The following is a 16,559-nucleotide window of genomic DNA, read 5'->3' on the forward strand; positions in this document are numbered from 1 at the left end:
ACGATTTTTTTTTTTAGCCTTTTTTTCAAGCTTCCTTGACGCAACATCATGTGCAGTTGATGTTTAGGGCTGCAGTGCCACTGCAGTCCCTCTCTATGCAGTGACTACAGCCCAGCATGTTATTAACATACCACTGCTACAACAAAAGCACTAATTATTATTCTTAGACTGCAGTTAATGAACCCAGCTGCAACCGAGGGCCCTCTGCCATAGCTCCTAACCCACCAACCACCAAATAACTTCATCCACCACAACTGTGACCAGCACCGATTTTCCCCCCATCACGGGGCACATAATTGTCTATGGAATTAGAGATAGAACTGCATTTGCACAGTTGGTTTAGTGTATCACACTGTGTTTCTCTCCGGTCACCTTTTCCACTACAGCCCCTCGCCGCTACTGCCATCGCCCTCCGTAACCCCTCGGCTCCATATACAGGCTGCACCTTCTGTGGAGAGTCTCAGGTTTTTGGGATCAGGTTACATGTCATTAACAGTGTCTCTGTGGGCCAATTCAAGCAAGTAATTAGCAAGGGAACGTACATTCCCATGGTGATGAGAGGCACAAGCCATCTCGCAAACACACTTGGGCCGGAGCCCTGCATTTGAGGCCGAGCTCGAGTGTGTGCAAGCATCATATAAAAACAATAGGATTTGAATTTCGAGGCATTTAAAATAGTCTCCCCTCCAGGAGAGGGGGTGGTCAGCTGTTCCTTAGTAAATTGAGAGAGTGAGAGATCAAGGTTCAGTCGGCTTGTCAGGCCTGTGGCCCTGTAATCCCCAAAGACGACTGCCACTTTTGTCCACTTCTAAAAATACCTCCTCCGGCGCCCCTTTATCACTTTACCATCACCTTTCTCAACACATCACAAACTGCCTCTTTCACCATCTTTTTTCTGTTTGTGACTCTTGATCTGTTGGTCTGAGTACGCCGATCATAATTTTTGCGCAAAATGAAGAGCAGGGCGCGGGAATTCTGTCTGGGTAACACATCCGGGGCCGAGAACAATAATAGCCCTGCCTGAAAATACAAGAGGCAAAATAACAGCAGTGGATTCCATTACAAAGGCCTTGGATGGAACAGAGGCCTGGTGCTTTGAAGGACTATTCAGGAGAGGCGAGTTCCACACAGATCGGGTTGCCTTAATTTAGGCCCTACCTGGAAAGGGAGGAGGGTCGAAGTCTCATTTGATGTGACATGCAATGGCCATTCTTGTTCCGCCCAAAGCCGCACACATCACACCTGTCCACATGGCATCATGTACGACCCCTTTATTTTCCAGCCCAGCTTTCTGACTCGTGATAGTAACGGTGCATTCATTGCATTGCTGTAGTGGAACTCAGCAACCTCTCAATACAGCATCACTTAACTTCTTCTATTTTGAGTAATATTCTAATTGTGTATTTAGATTTTTTTTAAAGGCATTTTTAGTTTTTAATACTGGAATAGAAAGGAAATGCCAGAAGGAATATGGGTCAATGACACTTGTCATTTTTAACTTATCTTTAACCTTTTCTATGATGAGAATACTTAAATTTTTGTATTAAAATTAATTTGTATATTTTTGGTGAGGCTTATAAATGTCAAGATGACATACATATATACACACACACACAAGAATGCTTTACTGCTTATTTACATAATTGTTTTTGTTCATAAAATATTTTTTTTAAATTATAGATTTAAATTACTTTTAATATGATAAATATAAAGTAACATGCTACTTTTTACATGATAAATCATATAATGCTAGATCACTCATTCCTTTGCTTACTGCTTACTTAGATATTTAAAAAGCTGCCAAATCATGTCAAGACGTGGTCCAACCATGCAGACACATGCAGGGGAAAAACATCATGACAGGAAACAGGAAATTATATCATAGAGAGGATGTGAATGTCCCCTCATGGACGTGTGTCAAGGTCAATAAGTGTCTTAAAATGTGTGTGTGTGTGTGTGTGTGTGTGTATTATATATACACACACACACATACAGTCATGGCCAAAAATATCGGCACCCTTGTTAAATATGATCAAAGGCAGCTGTGAAAATTAATCTGCATTGTTAATCCTTTTGATCTTTTATTTAAAAAAATTAAAATAAATTCACAAAAATCTAACCTTTCATTGGATAATAAGAATTTAAAATGTAGGGAAACATCATTATGAAATAAATGTTTTTCTCTAATACACATTGGCCACAATTAACGGCACCCTTTTATTCAATACTTTTTGAAACCTCCATTTGCCAGTTTAACAGCTCTAAATGTTCTCCTATAATGCCTGATGAGGTTAGAGAACACCTGACAAGAGATCAGAGACCATTTCAATCTCTCCAGATTCACAGCTCCATGACAGTGCTTCTTCTCTTCAGTTGACCTCACTCATTTTCTACAGGGTTCAGGTCAGAGGACCTGAATGGCCATAGCAGAAGCTTGGTTTTGTGCTCAGTAACCCATTTTTGTTGTTTTGTTGTTTGAGGTTTGTGTTTGGATTATTGTCCGGTTGGAAGATCCAAACATGGCCCATTATAAGATTTCTAACAGGGTCAGTCACTTACTGTTTTTTTATCTGTTGGTATGTGATAGAATCCATGATGCCATTTGTCTAAACAAGATGTCCAGGACCTCCAGTAGAAATATAGGCCCACAACATCAAAAATACAGCACTATATTTCATTGTACACATGGGGTACTTTTTATCCCTATGTTCACCAAACCCATCTTGAGTGTTTGCTGCTTAAAAGCTAATTTTTTAGTTTCATCTGAACATAGAAGCCAGTCCCATTTGAAGTTCCAGTCGTGTCTGACAGCTGAATATGCTGGAGATTGTTTTTGGATGAGCAAGGAGAATTTTTCTTGAAACCCTCCCAAACAACATGTGGTGATGTCGGTGCCGTTTGACAATTTTGTTTTTAAGGTTTTCTGACCCCGAGACTCAACTATTTTCTGCAGTTCTCCAGCTGTGATCCTTGGAGTCTTTAGCCACTCAAACTCTCCTTCTCACTGTGCATTAGGATGATATAGACACACGTCCTCTTCCAGGCAGTTTCGTAACATTTTCTGTTGATTGGAAATTCTTAATTATTGCCCTGATGGTGGAAATGGGAATTTTCACTGCTCTAGCTCTGTTCTTAAAGCCACTTCACTAATTTGCAAAGCTCAATTATCTTTTGCTGCCCATCAGAAATATATTCTTTTTTTTTCTCATGGATGATTAAGGGAATTTGGGCTTTGTTTTCCCTCCTATTTATATTTCTTTGAAACAGGACGCCATGGCTGGATAATTTAATGTTCATAATCACCCTGGAGTGCTCACAATTGTGAATATGAATGGGAACATACTTCAGAGATATTTTTCTCATAAGAATTTCTAGGGGAGCCAATAATTGTGTCCAGCGTGTATTTGAGAAAAAACATTTCATAATGATACCCCCCCCCCCCCCCCCCCATTTTAGCATAGATAATTGAATCCGATTAGACCATTAGCATCGCGCTCAAAAATGACCAAAGAGTTTGATATTTTTCCTATTTAAAACTCGACACTTCTGTAGTTACATCGTGTACTGAGACTGACGGAAAATAAAAAAATTGCTATTTTATAGGCCGATATGGCTAGGAACTATACTCCCATTCCGGCGTAATAATCAAGGAACTTTGCTGCTGTACCATGGGTGCAGCAGGTGCAATGATATTACGCAGTGCCTCAAAGTAGTCCCCAGCTATACCATAACTAGTTACCTAGCTGAGGACTACTTTCAGGCAACCAGCTTCAGGAGATTTTTGAGGGGTTTTTTTAATCAACTTCTTGTTTTCAGTTTATACAACAAGTTGAGAACTCAAAAATCTCCTGAAGCTAGTTGCCTTAAACTTACAAGTCTTCTCAACTTTTGATTTTTTCAGTAAGGTGTGGGCTATTCTTTCATTATTTCTACATAAATTAGAAAGGTAAAAGGTCTGGAGTTGATTTTAAGTGTGCCATTTGTATTTGGAAGCTGTTGCTGTGAATCCACATCATGTGGTCAAAGGATCTCTCCATACAAGTGAAACAGACAATTGTTAGGCTTCAAAAACAAAACAAATCCATCAGAGAGATAGCAGGAACATTAGGAGTGGCCAAATCAATAGTTCCCTGTCAATACTCCACTCGTACTGCGTCTTGGGAAAAAGCCTTTTTTCTCCTGAACTGAAGCCTTATTCAATCACGCTGTGAAACTGCACGACTATTGCTTCGTGCAGTGTGTAAAAAACGAACCAATGGGTCAGCAGCGAAGACGCCTCTATGCCCATTCTGGCGACGAAGCCCGCCAGAATGGGCGGAGCCATCTGGCTATATAAGCGGCCGTTTCTCCATAGGATCCTCAGATTTCTTCTCCTTCAGCGACGACGACTTCGTCTCCACTGATCCCAGAAGCCTACTCGCCGTTGACATGCCTCGCAGCTGGACCAGCAACCTCAAATCTGCTCGGCAAACAGAAACTCGCGGCCTCCTTCAAGAGCGGCACCGCTCGCCCCATCAAAGCGTTTCAGGGGATGCTGGGCCTCATGGCCGCAGCTTCGCCAGTGCTACAGCTGGGCCTGCTTCGCATGCAGCCCTTCAACGCTGGTTGAAACCACGGGTTCCACCCTATGCATGGCATCACGGACGCTTACACATCAGGGTGAGCCAGGCCTGTGTAACTGCTCTGGCCCCCTGGAAGAACCCCCGCTGGATGGAGAAAGGCGTGGCCATGGGAATGGTCTGCAGCAGGAAGGTTGTCACGACAGATGCCTCCAACACAGGTTGGGGGGCGCTGTGCGAAGGCAAACCGACTTTCGGCCATTGGTCAAAAGCGGAGAAAGGCTTCCACATCAACTGCTTGGAGAGGCTAGCAGTATGTCGAGCCTGCCAGTTCTTCCTGCCAGACCTAATAGGACGCCATGTGCTGATCCACTCAGACAACATGTCCGTGGTGTCATATATAAATCACCAAGGAGGTCTCTCCTCGAAGCGCCTCTTCATTCTGGTAGAGCGCCTTCTGGAGTGGGCTCAGCTCAACCTCCGCTCGCTGAGAGCAGCACACTTACACGGTTAAATTGAACCAGGGAGGGGATATGTTATCTCGGAGCAATGTCCCCTCAGAGGAGTGGATGCTCCATCCGCAGACAGTTCAGATGATTTGGAAGATCTTTGGCAGGGCGGAAGTAGATCTTTTCACCTCCAAAGACAGCTCTCGCTGCCCAACATATTATTCGAAGGTCAGGGACGCATTGGCCCACGATTGGCCCAACCTCCTCCTTTATGCATTCCCTCCGATCGCCCTGATCCCACAGGTCATCAGGCGAATTAGGGAACAAGACACAAGGTTCTCTTGGTGGCCCCCCTTGGGAAAACCAACCTTGGTTGTCAGAGCTGACTCAACTGCTGACAGCAGCCCCTTGGCCCCTGCCCCTGAGACGGGATCTCCTCTCTCAAGCGAACGGGACAATAAGGCACCCTCGACCCAATCTGCGTGCTCTTCACCTTTGGCCGCTCGACGGGAGCCTACCAGCCTCCCAGAGTGAGTGTTAAACACCATTTCTGAGACCAGAGCCCTGTCTACAAGACGCCTCTATGCCCTTAAGTGGTCTGTTTTCTCCACCTGGTGCCTGGACCACGGTGAAAACCCGTCTACCTCTGAGTTATCGGTAGTTCTGTCCTTCCTGCAGGAGCTGCTCGATAAGGGACATTCCCTTTCCACACTCAAAGTGATCGTAGCAGCTATAGCGGCCTTCCATGCCCCTATAGCAATCCAATCGGTGTTCAGGAACAACTCAGTTGTCCGCTTTCTGAGGGTAGCCAAGAGGCTGAATCCGCCTTGGCCCCTCACCGTCCCTACATGGGATTTGCCCACTGTGTTGAGAGCCCTGAAGGGCCCTCCTTTTGAGCCGCTACAGTCTATGAACCTTAGGTCACTGTCGCTAAAGACTGCTCTGCCACTTGCACTAGCGTCGGTTAAGCGAGTAGGACACCTACAGACGCCCTGCCTGCCTGGAATTCGGGCCCAGCGACTCCAAGGTTGCCCTGAAACCAAGGCATGGTTACGTACCCAAGGTACTTTCCACTCCATTCAGAGCTCAGGTCATCACGCTCTCCGCGCTTCCTCCTTCTGAAGAGGACCGGGAGTTATCTTTGCTCTGCCCTGTCAAAGCTTTGAGGATTTACTTGGAGCGTTCCTCCTCGTTTAGACGGTCGGAACAGCTCTTTGTTAGCTTCGGTAACCGCGCCAAAGGGCATTTGGTCACAAAGCAGAGACTCTCTAAGTGGATAGTGGATGCTGTTATGCTGGCTTGCTCTTCTTTGGGCCTACAATGGCCTATTGGAGTACGAGCCCATTCTACTAGAGGCATCGCCACGTTATGGGCTTGGTCTAGCGGTGTGTCCATTACAGAGATTTGCGCGGCGGCCGGCTGGGCCTCGTCGTCCACATTTGCTAGGATTTATAACCTGGACGTACCGGCCTTAGATGAGCGTAAATGCATATGTTGTGGGAACAATCCTGACAGAGAATTCTTGACCGCGAGACGCTCAAGCCCTCTGGTGGGTTCCTTGCATACTTCAGTCCTGGAAGTACTGAGTATGTAGGAGTTACATGGAACGATCACCCAGGCCGAGCATAACCTCTATGAGTTTAGCTCGCTTTAGCCCGGAGTATACTATTGCACTTCCCTATGGGCATTAAATGCTTATGGAGGTATATTATGCAGTCGTTCCTCTACCTTAGCACGGCGTGATTGAATTGTGTTCCCATAGCGTCTTTAACAAGACGCAGTACGAGTGGAGTATCGACAGAGAACGTACTCGGTTACTGTCGTAACCTCGGTTCCCTGAGATACGGAACGAGTACTGCATACTTTTCTGTGCCAGGTAGCTTATATAGCCAGATGGCTCCACCCATTCTGGCGGGTTCTGGCGGGCTTTTTCACCATAGGCTCATGCAGATTCGCTGCTGACCCATTGGTTCGTTTTTTACACACTGCACGAACCAATAGTCGTGCAGTTTCACTGCGTGATTGAATAAGGCTTCAGTTCAGGAGAAAAAAGGCTTTTTCCCATAGCATCTTTAACAAGATGCAGTACTCGTTCCGTATGTCAGGGAACCGAGGTTACAACAGTAACAGAGTACGTTTGGTACATTCGGAGAGAAAAAAAAAGAACACACTAGTGAGCCCACAACAAAATAAAGTCCTGGACATCTACGGAGGCCAAAAAGCATCTAAAAAAGCCAGACCACTTCTGAAAAAGCATTCTTTTGACGGCTGAAATTAAGATCAAACTGTACCAGAATGATGGGAAGAAAAAAGTATGGAGAAGGCTTGGAACAGCTCAAGATCCAAGGCAGAGGCAGACAGTAGTGAAGTATTTTTACTCTGATAAAGTACTGACACTTGAAAAGTACTTTTACAGCAGTGTTTTTCTTTAGAAAACTTTACTTCACAACATTCCAGAGCATAGTATTGTACTTTTTACTGCACTACATTTCATATTAAATGTCTTTTAATACTTAATTACATTATAAATCTATTACTTTCTTACTTTTACTCAAGTAAAAATAATTCAAAGATTTACTTGAGTACAAGAAATTACTACGTTTAATGCTCTCAAGTATTAAAGGTTAAAAAAAACAACAACTTTAATTTATAAAATATAGTGCAGTAAAAAGTATGACATTATGCTTTGGAATGTAGTGAAGTAAAGATTTTCAAAGAAAAACACTCTGATAAACTACAGATACTTTTTAAATTTACTTTTTAAAAATGCTTCACTAATGTCCGCCTCTGATCCAAAGCACACAACATCATCTGTGAAACATGGTGGAGCAGTGTGATGGCATGAGCGTGCATGGCTTCCAGTGGCACTGGGTTACTGGTGTTTAGTGATGTTGTGACAGAGGACAGAAGCAGCCGGAAGAATTATGAAGTGTATAGGATCTCTGCCCAGATTCAGCCAAATGCAGCAAAGTTGATTGGGTGGCGCTTCATAGTACAAATGGACAATGACCCAAAACATACAGCAAAAGCAACCCAGGAGTTTTTGAAGGTAAAAAAAGTGGAATATTCTGCAATGGCCAAGTCAATCTCCTGATTTCAACCCGATTGAGCATTCATTTCACTTGTAGAAGACAAAACTAAAAGGTAGAAAGACCCACAAAAAAAACACAGACAAATTCGGCATACAGCCAAAATTATGAAAATTCTGTGTATGTATATACATATGCATATGTACAGTATGTGTGTATATATATATATATATATATATATATATATATATATATATATATATATATATATATATATATATGCATGCATGCATGCATTAGACATATATACACACTTAGAGCTGTAATTTCAAAACCCTATGAACCCAATATAAGTACTAAAAATTATTTTCTAAGAATTTTGCATGTTTTGAAAATATATTTTTCTTTGTAGTGGACACTCTTATATGTCATTGACCCATATGCAACTGACCTTCACGACCACAATCTATAACTGGATGTCGTGTCTGACTCAACACCCTGTGAACGCTAACAGAAGGATAGCAGGCACCTCAGCTAAGTGCATTCCCAGAAGTCTGACCTTTGTCATCTCCAGCAACAACAAATCCCTGCTTGACACTTGCTGATAAACTGACTGTGCCTAGACTACCAGAGGAGACAGCGAGAAAGCTAGAAATATGAAAAGGAGTGTGTAAAGCTCCATGACCCTGTATTCTGTGGAGCCAGCAGTGGCCTGGCTTGTGTTGGAGCACCAAAGAGTGTAATTCAGAGTGAAGGGATGGTCCAAACCACAGCGACGCCCTGAGGTGCGCACAGGGGTGCGGGATTAGCACACTGTGGGGGCTCCCGAGCCAAAAAGATGGTCTGATAAGATACAGGGGGTCTTGCAGGGGGCCTCACGTTGACTGAAAGGAAGACCAGGCGATCCAGTATCCGTTTTCCATTCAGCTTTAAGAGATAGACTGTGTAATGAGCAATGTCTCATCTTGAGTTATCTTGTGTTCTCAGACTTTCACTACTTAGGCTACTTATTTGGATACTGTGAGGAGTTCAAAACAAGGGCAGTTCACACAAAAGCTCTGCCGCAGAACACAAGGCTATATTTACAATGGCTCATATAAATAGCTTCCAAATCCTGTGAGTGTTTAATCTCTGTCGGTACAAAGCATTTTACTTTGTGCTAGAAATAGATGGAGAATAAGACATAAATGAGGCAAAAGATATTTTACCTGAGATGTGAATGTGAGTCATTGCAAATGACTTACGAGCCGCTTGTTTTAGTAATTCAAAAACATACAGCGCAACCAGTGTAGTCCGGTTCCCGAATTAATGACCCTTACAGTATTAGTCAGAATTTATTGGTTTGAATCAATCTGACGAATCCTTCACTGCATTGAATCCATCAGAGCAGTTAACTTAATCAACATCCAATTCACCAACTAAACTGCAAGTTATCGTTATATTTAGTGATGTCTATGAAATGAACAAAGTTTTGTAACAATGTTTTTGTAATAAATGAAGAAATATTAATACCAATATGCATGCATACACATGAATACACATATTCAAATCCTGTAAAAGGTCCCTTAAACTCTCTGTGAACCACTTCTCCAATTCTGAAAGCCACGACTGTGAACCCCCAGTACTGCTTATCATAGACTTCAGCCTTGTTCAATTGGTTCATATCAATTGGCCGGGTGGAGAAAAAAAGGGCTGCGTTTCCACTCCAGTCGCACATTGTTTTGTCTGGCAATGTTTATTTAGATGTAAATCAGCCAGCAAAAGTGTTACATCCTGCCAGTGTATGGAGGGTGGGACTTCTGGCCCTCCGAGGAGGAAACTGGTTTGAAGAGATTGGGGCCCTCGGAATGTCCGAGACGGAGAGCCATATTGCAGTTTGGGTGACATCATTCTCTCTCCATCAAAGTCAGGGCATCCTGGGTGTTCCGCGTCTTCAGCTCCTCTCAACACCTCCTGGCCCAGGCCTGTATGGTGCTTTTGTGATTGCACCGATTATTGAATTATTGTAAGCAACCACAATCACTGTACCACACAGTATTGCGTCTAAAGATGTTTGGAAAGGTGCACACCCCGGACGCCATAAGGAACATAAGGAAGCCTTATCGACAGACTTCCACCCAGCCTTCATCAAAAGATCTAATTTAATCAAATTAGAACTTGTATTTTTCCAGTCAAACTCAGAAGATTGGAATGGCGGGAAAGAGGAACCAAGGGGCGGAAACTGTTCGTGTGGGAGAGGTCTGAGCACTATGATTAGAGGTATGAGAAATGAGATTGAAAGAACAGGGTGTGGAGTATATTGTGGATTGAATTGCCATCACATTAATCACTGTGGTTATAAAGAGAAAACAGTGACCACATGAGAAATAAAACACTTTGCGTCTTTGTTTTTTGGTGTCTTTGTTTATAATATTTGTTTGATTTCTTGCAGAAGACAAAAGACTCAAAGATATTGCTGAACATATGAGTAGAAGAATGTTCAAGCAAAAAAAAACAAAAAAAAAAAAAAACATTCAAATACATTTGATTGATCAATAAATTTTTTTTTTTTTAAAACACTACAACTACATAAAACTATTTTTTCTGATTTTTCTAGAAAAATCTGATGTCTTTCACTCCAAATGCTTGTATTAAGGATAGAAAAAAATATGTTCAATTTAAAAAAGGCATATAGACTCGGGAAAGTGGAGAATAATGTACATAATTCAAGAATTGCAAGCTAATTTCATGCTCTTTATGTCTGTAACCTTGACCTGACAGTCATAGGTCCATGAGTGATTTCCTCAGTTTAATTACTAATTAGCAATTCGCTCCACTTCTGCGGTTTCTGAAATCATGTCAAACCATCAATAGACATATTCTCCACCTGTTTATGACGAACCGACTAGATGTCATTTCTATATATGTGAGAGCTGTGATCACAGACATCTAAAGCAGACAAAGGAAAATGGTCACCCTACATAGGTAATGGTTTTGTACTTTGTGTACATGTGAAATAGATGGTGACAAACAAGCATCCTCCTCTCTCACCTCATCACTGATCTGAAAACTTATTTTATATAATGACTGAAATACTTCAAAATTTCAATTCAAATTAACCATTTTGAGTGTACTTTCAGCGGATCCTCAGAGAAAGTCTTGATACTTTGGTGCTAGGACCCCAAAATACGTCACCACAAGACTCAACCACCGAGAAAAAAAAAGAAAGTAAAGATAAGTAAAGATGTTTCAAGGAAGAGAGGATAGCTTCTTCATCTGGTTTTGATGAGACATTAGCAGAGGCATAAGGTCAGATAAGAAACCCGTAGGCCTACATTCTGTTTCCTCAAACTACATTGAAACCACATGTTTAGACGTTTCCTCTGAGATTACTGATGTTTTAAGGCCATCAGATAAGCAAAAAGATTTACTTTGCAATAGTAAATATTTTTAGTGTTTTTTGTAGGAGTAAAAGACAGAAGATGAGGAGGAAATACCTCTGCTATAAGATGGAAGACAGAAAGGCTACGTCAGGGTTCCTCAAATCTTTCCCTGGAGGGCCAATCTGCTGCAGAGTTTAGCTCCAACCCTGATCAAACTCACCTACCTGTGATTTTCTAATGATCTTGAAGACTCTGATTAGCATGCTCGGGTGTGTTTGATTAGGGTTAGAGCTAAACTCTGAAGGAGTGGGCCAGATTTGAGGATCCCTGGGCTATGTAATAGAATACTGCTGCTTATAGAAGTAGGCTATAAAAGAATGTTTCAGATTGTAGGTTATGCTACGTTATTGACCTCATTATCTCACATAATTCATATATAAAAGTTATTAATATAATGTTAGCCTATTTCACTTTTTTTAACTCACTTTTGTGTGAAAAAGAAATCCTATTGTTTGGCAGATGAACAAAATAAATGGGTCAAGAAAGAGAAAAAGAAATGTGTTACTAGCCTAGCCCTATATTTTTAAATATTTTAAAAATATAAACATTTTGTTACTCTCTGTATAATGTATTATGTACAAAGTATTTCATTTTGTTGTAATTTTCTCTTTTTCCACAATACTACAACTACCTTACATAGTTGTAGTATTGTGGCTATTAATTTCCCAAAAGCTAATATGATGGTTGAATACCTTTGTCCTGTCGAGGAGGGTGAGGGGTCAATCATTCAGGCGTTTGGGCAGTGTCCGTTTCTTATAAGATTTACAGAAAATTATTAAGTTTACGAGTTTTGGCGGTTTATTCAGCGAATCACGCGCTTCATGAAGTTGGCGCTAAATCTGAGGTAACGCCAGCACGAGACAGGCACACCTGCATTCGCGCGGTAAAGGTGAAAGAGAGTGTGCTGAGACGACAGAGTCCGTTGTTTAACCTTTACATAAATAAATAAATTACATTATCCTCCCGCAACTACCGCTGACTGGCAGTTTTCGACACCGCAAAGTCCGAACATTACTGCAACGCAAAGACTAAGAACGTTCTTATTCTGCCCTTCACAGGCTTCCGTAGACATTTCCCCTATTCTCCTCCAGCAGTCTGCGGCTGTGCCATCTGTGGCGAGAAGCACTCGTGGGCAGCTATATCAAAGCCATGGAGCAGATTAATAATATTCAGGTGGTTCCGTGCACCAGCTCTAACTATCTGAGACCGTTTAGGGTGCATTATAACCAGGTGAGTCGCTATAGTTTAATCGCACGTTATCATCTGTCAGTGATGCGGTCACACCTCATCATTTTGCTGTCAGCTGCCCAACCCCCATTCATTCTGTCATTGCTTTTATCGACCAACATTGCGTCTAATGTTTCACAATGAGCATAACATACATTGCGTCATTTAGGACGACAAACGATGTATTTCAGAGGAAATGTTGCTGATTTCGTGTAATGTCATCTTAGCTTGACTAGCAAGACGCTATTGAGCTATAACGTTAGACAGGAAAGCAGCCACTTTCCCTCGAGCACATGCATACATTACAAGCAGCACAGCTGGTTTAGAAAAGCTTTATTGAAGCCTTATGCACACAATATTGTACAGTTGGTAATACTGGAAACGCGATATTGGACTGAACATGATGGAGACATGCTAGAACACAAGCTGTCTATCTAAACATTTTCTTTAATGTTATTTATTATTTATATGTGTGTGTGAATATAATTGTTAGTATAAAATTGTAAAATTATATATATTTTTAATATAATAATTATAATAGGTTTAATAATAATGATATATATATATATATATATATATATATAGATAGATAGATAGATAGATAGATAGATAGATAGAGAGAGAGATACACACACAGACACAGACCAAGGCATTATGTATTTTGACAGTCATCATAGGTAAAAGCAATTGATGGGGACATCTCTTAGTAGAGGGCAGGCCTTTTTGCTTTTATAAATATTAAATTTAAATATAAGGATAAATTATTTTAAAAAAAATTAACCACATTCATGAAGTGGCATCCTTCTCACTAGAATATAATTCTTGGCATAGCAGAATGTTGATAGCAAAACAGTCCTGTGTGGTAGCTGTGCAGTCGGGTGAACAGGTGTTTTATATCATAGCTGTTACTCTCTATTTCATTGTTGGGTTTAGCATAGCTAGAATGCTACAGTATTGACAAATCAGGCTGCAATGATCGTTTTATTTAATTTATTTCGTTTTATTTAGTTTTGAGAGAGACAGAGTAAGTTAATCAGACTTTTTGTAGCATTAGCTTGTAGCTATACATTCAACAACACTCATCACAACACACAGGCGGAGAACAAAATACAGAAACACCATAGGACGTCACTACAAGTTTTTTGTGCATAATTTTGAAATATAATTTTAAAATAATATTTTAGGCACGCTCAGTGTCTTTTTGCCTGAAACTGTGTTTACTTTGTGACCCTGGTTTTATTTTCTAACCTGTTTTGGCGTTGCATTCCATTTCTTTTCTTATTTCTATGAACAGATTAATAGCAAAAAGCCCATGCCAACACATCTGTAGACCTTGCAATTATATTCAAATAGCCTACGGCCATGGTTTAATCTTTTAACCTGTTGGTACTGACTGCTTTTTGGCATGCATCCCCATCCTTTTCTGTGAAACTGTGGTGGCAAATATGTCAACACATCCATAGTGTTTTCCTGAATTGACGTCATTTTTCCTTCTGTTGTGCTGGCATGCATTAAAACCTTATTTTTTTTTTTTTGGAGGGCACCTGTGGGTTTTTCTTCTTTGATTGTTCTCCTTAAGCTGTGTGTTGGATTTTTCGGAGTATAGTAATACTTCCTCTTGCTATAGTTTGACAAACACCCTGGGTCCACCTCTTAAGGTGTCTTGGTCATGTACATCCGCTACTCTGTGCGGGCTTGGATGGAATGTACTGGGCTTTCTGTCCAGATTCTCTTGGTATTAGATTAAGTCTCTTAAAAAGTAAGGTAAAGTAAAGCATAGCCAATTCATTCTCAGGCCCTGCTCAGAGGCTTATTTGATTTTAATAATGCTGTTTTAACAAATTAGCATGATTTCTAGATGGCGTGGTACTGGCATATTTACATTATCTAAATCTGGTCTTGGTCTAGATTTGGACTCAACCCTTATCCAGTCTTTGTTTTAAAAATGAAGGTTCCAGAAGGAGGGTTTCACGGTGATGTCAAAGGAATCAATTGGGGTTCTCAAAAGAACCTTTGAGAGAGCAATTCTGAAGAACCGGTTTTTCTTTTTTTTTTTCCTTGGTAAGTTGAAAAATAAGTCTTTCTACTTATTTTTTTAGTTACATTACCAACAAAGGTGCCAATAAAAGAACCTTTATGTTTCATAGTCTTCAGGTCTCAGCTTGTACATGTTTTTCCAGGTAAAAAAATTCTTAGGAAGTCCAACCTATAAATTATAATTATAAAAAATTATGTTAATGTTTACCAAGCACTATGCCAACATGCAGTATATGAAGGCATTTACTTGACAATGGTTTCGGTATGTTATTTATTTATTTATTTTATAAAGGTTGTAGGGCTGATTATTGTTAAAGATTTCCCAATTTGGTTAGATTTCTGTTCACAAGCACATTCGTATGCACAAAATACATGGAACCTTCTAACAATTTATATGTTGGAATTACTGAGCGGTAAACCCTACCCTGTGAAAATTTAGCAATGTTTGGCAGGCTGTAATTTTTTTGCCTTTGCATTGTAAGGCTTTTATTCACAGAGTGATAATTAAACACTTAAGCATGTCTGTTTGTTGAGAAAAGACAGGATTCCACTATGAAATTGATGCTGTGGTAGGTCATAGTAATGCACTGTGTGTTAGAAATACTGCATAGGACCATTAGAGTGAAAAAAAAAAAGTTTAGGCCAGTCAGTTCATAGATATAATTCATGTTAATAATTACAAAATTTTGTTCTGGATTGCAAGTGTATGAATTCAGGCTAGTCGATAAGAATAATTAGGCCTTAATTGTCTCGCTTTTCCATTATGAATGATTGTAGGAGGTCTTAAATGCATTAAAAGTGGGTGCTTTAAAGTGCAGGTCAGAAAACACCAGACACTTTTTCAGGTGCAGCTGAAGATAAGTGCAATCTATGCACCCACACCTCCAGCCTTTGCCTCTGTGAAGGAAGTTGAGTTTTTTCAGCACCAGCCGCATCACTGAGTCACAGCGCTTTGCCACCCACACAGCCCTGCTGCCATGTAGCAGTAGATGGTTGCTGACAATCCATTCCATCACCTGCCCAGCACACATCTCACCTTGGCACTACACCTTTTAATCAATTTTCAGTGACTGTGAGAAAATGTATTTGTGCATTATGGCATTTTCCATCCTGCAAACTGGGTCCTGCTAAACAAACTTGCTCATCCACATATTCAAGTCTCTGTTTAGAAAAAATAAATAAATTCGTAATGTACCAAGTTAAAATGTTACACATATGCGTGTTTTATGCAGTGCTTTTCAGTGTGCGGCAAAAGACAGTTTTGCATGTGAATTCTTCTAAATTGAGTTATAGTCAAGACAAGCCCATTTGAGTACCAAGACGAGAACTGAGGATGTGCTAAATATATTGGTATCTGTGGTTCCATGAAGAACATTTAACATCCATGGAAACTTTTATTCTAAAAAAAGGTTCTTTATAGTGGAAAAAGATTCTTTAGGTTATTAAAATGTTCTTTACACTAAGGAAACAAAGTTCTTTTAAGAATTGTCTACTGTGGCATTGTTGTGACACCCCCTTTTGGAAACTTTATTTTCTTGAGTTAAAACAGAGAACAGAAGAGGGTTGAGTCCAATACTAGAAGAGGGTCTAACCAAGTCCAAATGCTCCCGAATCCATTACAAAACTAAGACCATGAAAATGTGATCTAGTCTCAACACTGGTGCCAAATCCAAAGTTCTGGCGTCAAGCTCTAGATGGCACAGTCAGATAGGTCAAACTCAGTCAGACAGAATGACATTATTATCACATGGCACAGCTGATTGGTTATTTTTGTATCAGCAGCCAATGAGCTTGCTGCTCAATATTCAAATACTTGGCTAGTGCTTGCTGTAGCAG

General features: G+C 40.8%; 2 protein-coding genes across 2 annotated transcripts in view; one reads left to right on the plus strand and one right to left on the minus strand.

The window, feature by feature from the left end:
• Positions 1-16,559, minus strand: part of LOC306880185 (creatine kinase B-type-like) — a 985,569-nt gene that overhangs the window by 226,506 nt on the left and 742,504 nt on the right. The gene's annotated exons all lie outside the window — the stretch shown is intronic.
• LOC306880577 (uridine diphosphate glucose pyrophosphatase NUDT14-like) overlaps positions 12,532-16,559 on the plus strand; it is a 33,742-nt gene continuing 29,714 nt past the window's right edge. The window contains exon 1 of the mRNA XM_079434190.1: positions 12,532-12,689. Within this exon, the coding sequence (XP_079290316.1) occupies positions 12,609-12,689 (81 nt within the window). The 5' untranslated portion in view covers positions 12,532-12,608. The remainder of the gene's footprint in view (positions 12,690-16,559) is intronic.

This window comes from Barbus barbus (genome assembly GCF_936440315.1).
Source record: "Barbus barbus genome assembly, chromosome: 14".
Taxonomy (NCBI): Eukaryota; Metazoa; Chordata; class Actinopteri; order Cypriniformes; family Cyprinidae; genus Barbus; species Barbus barbus.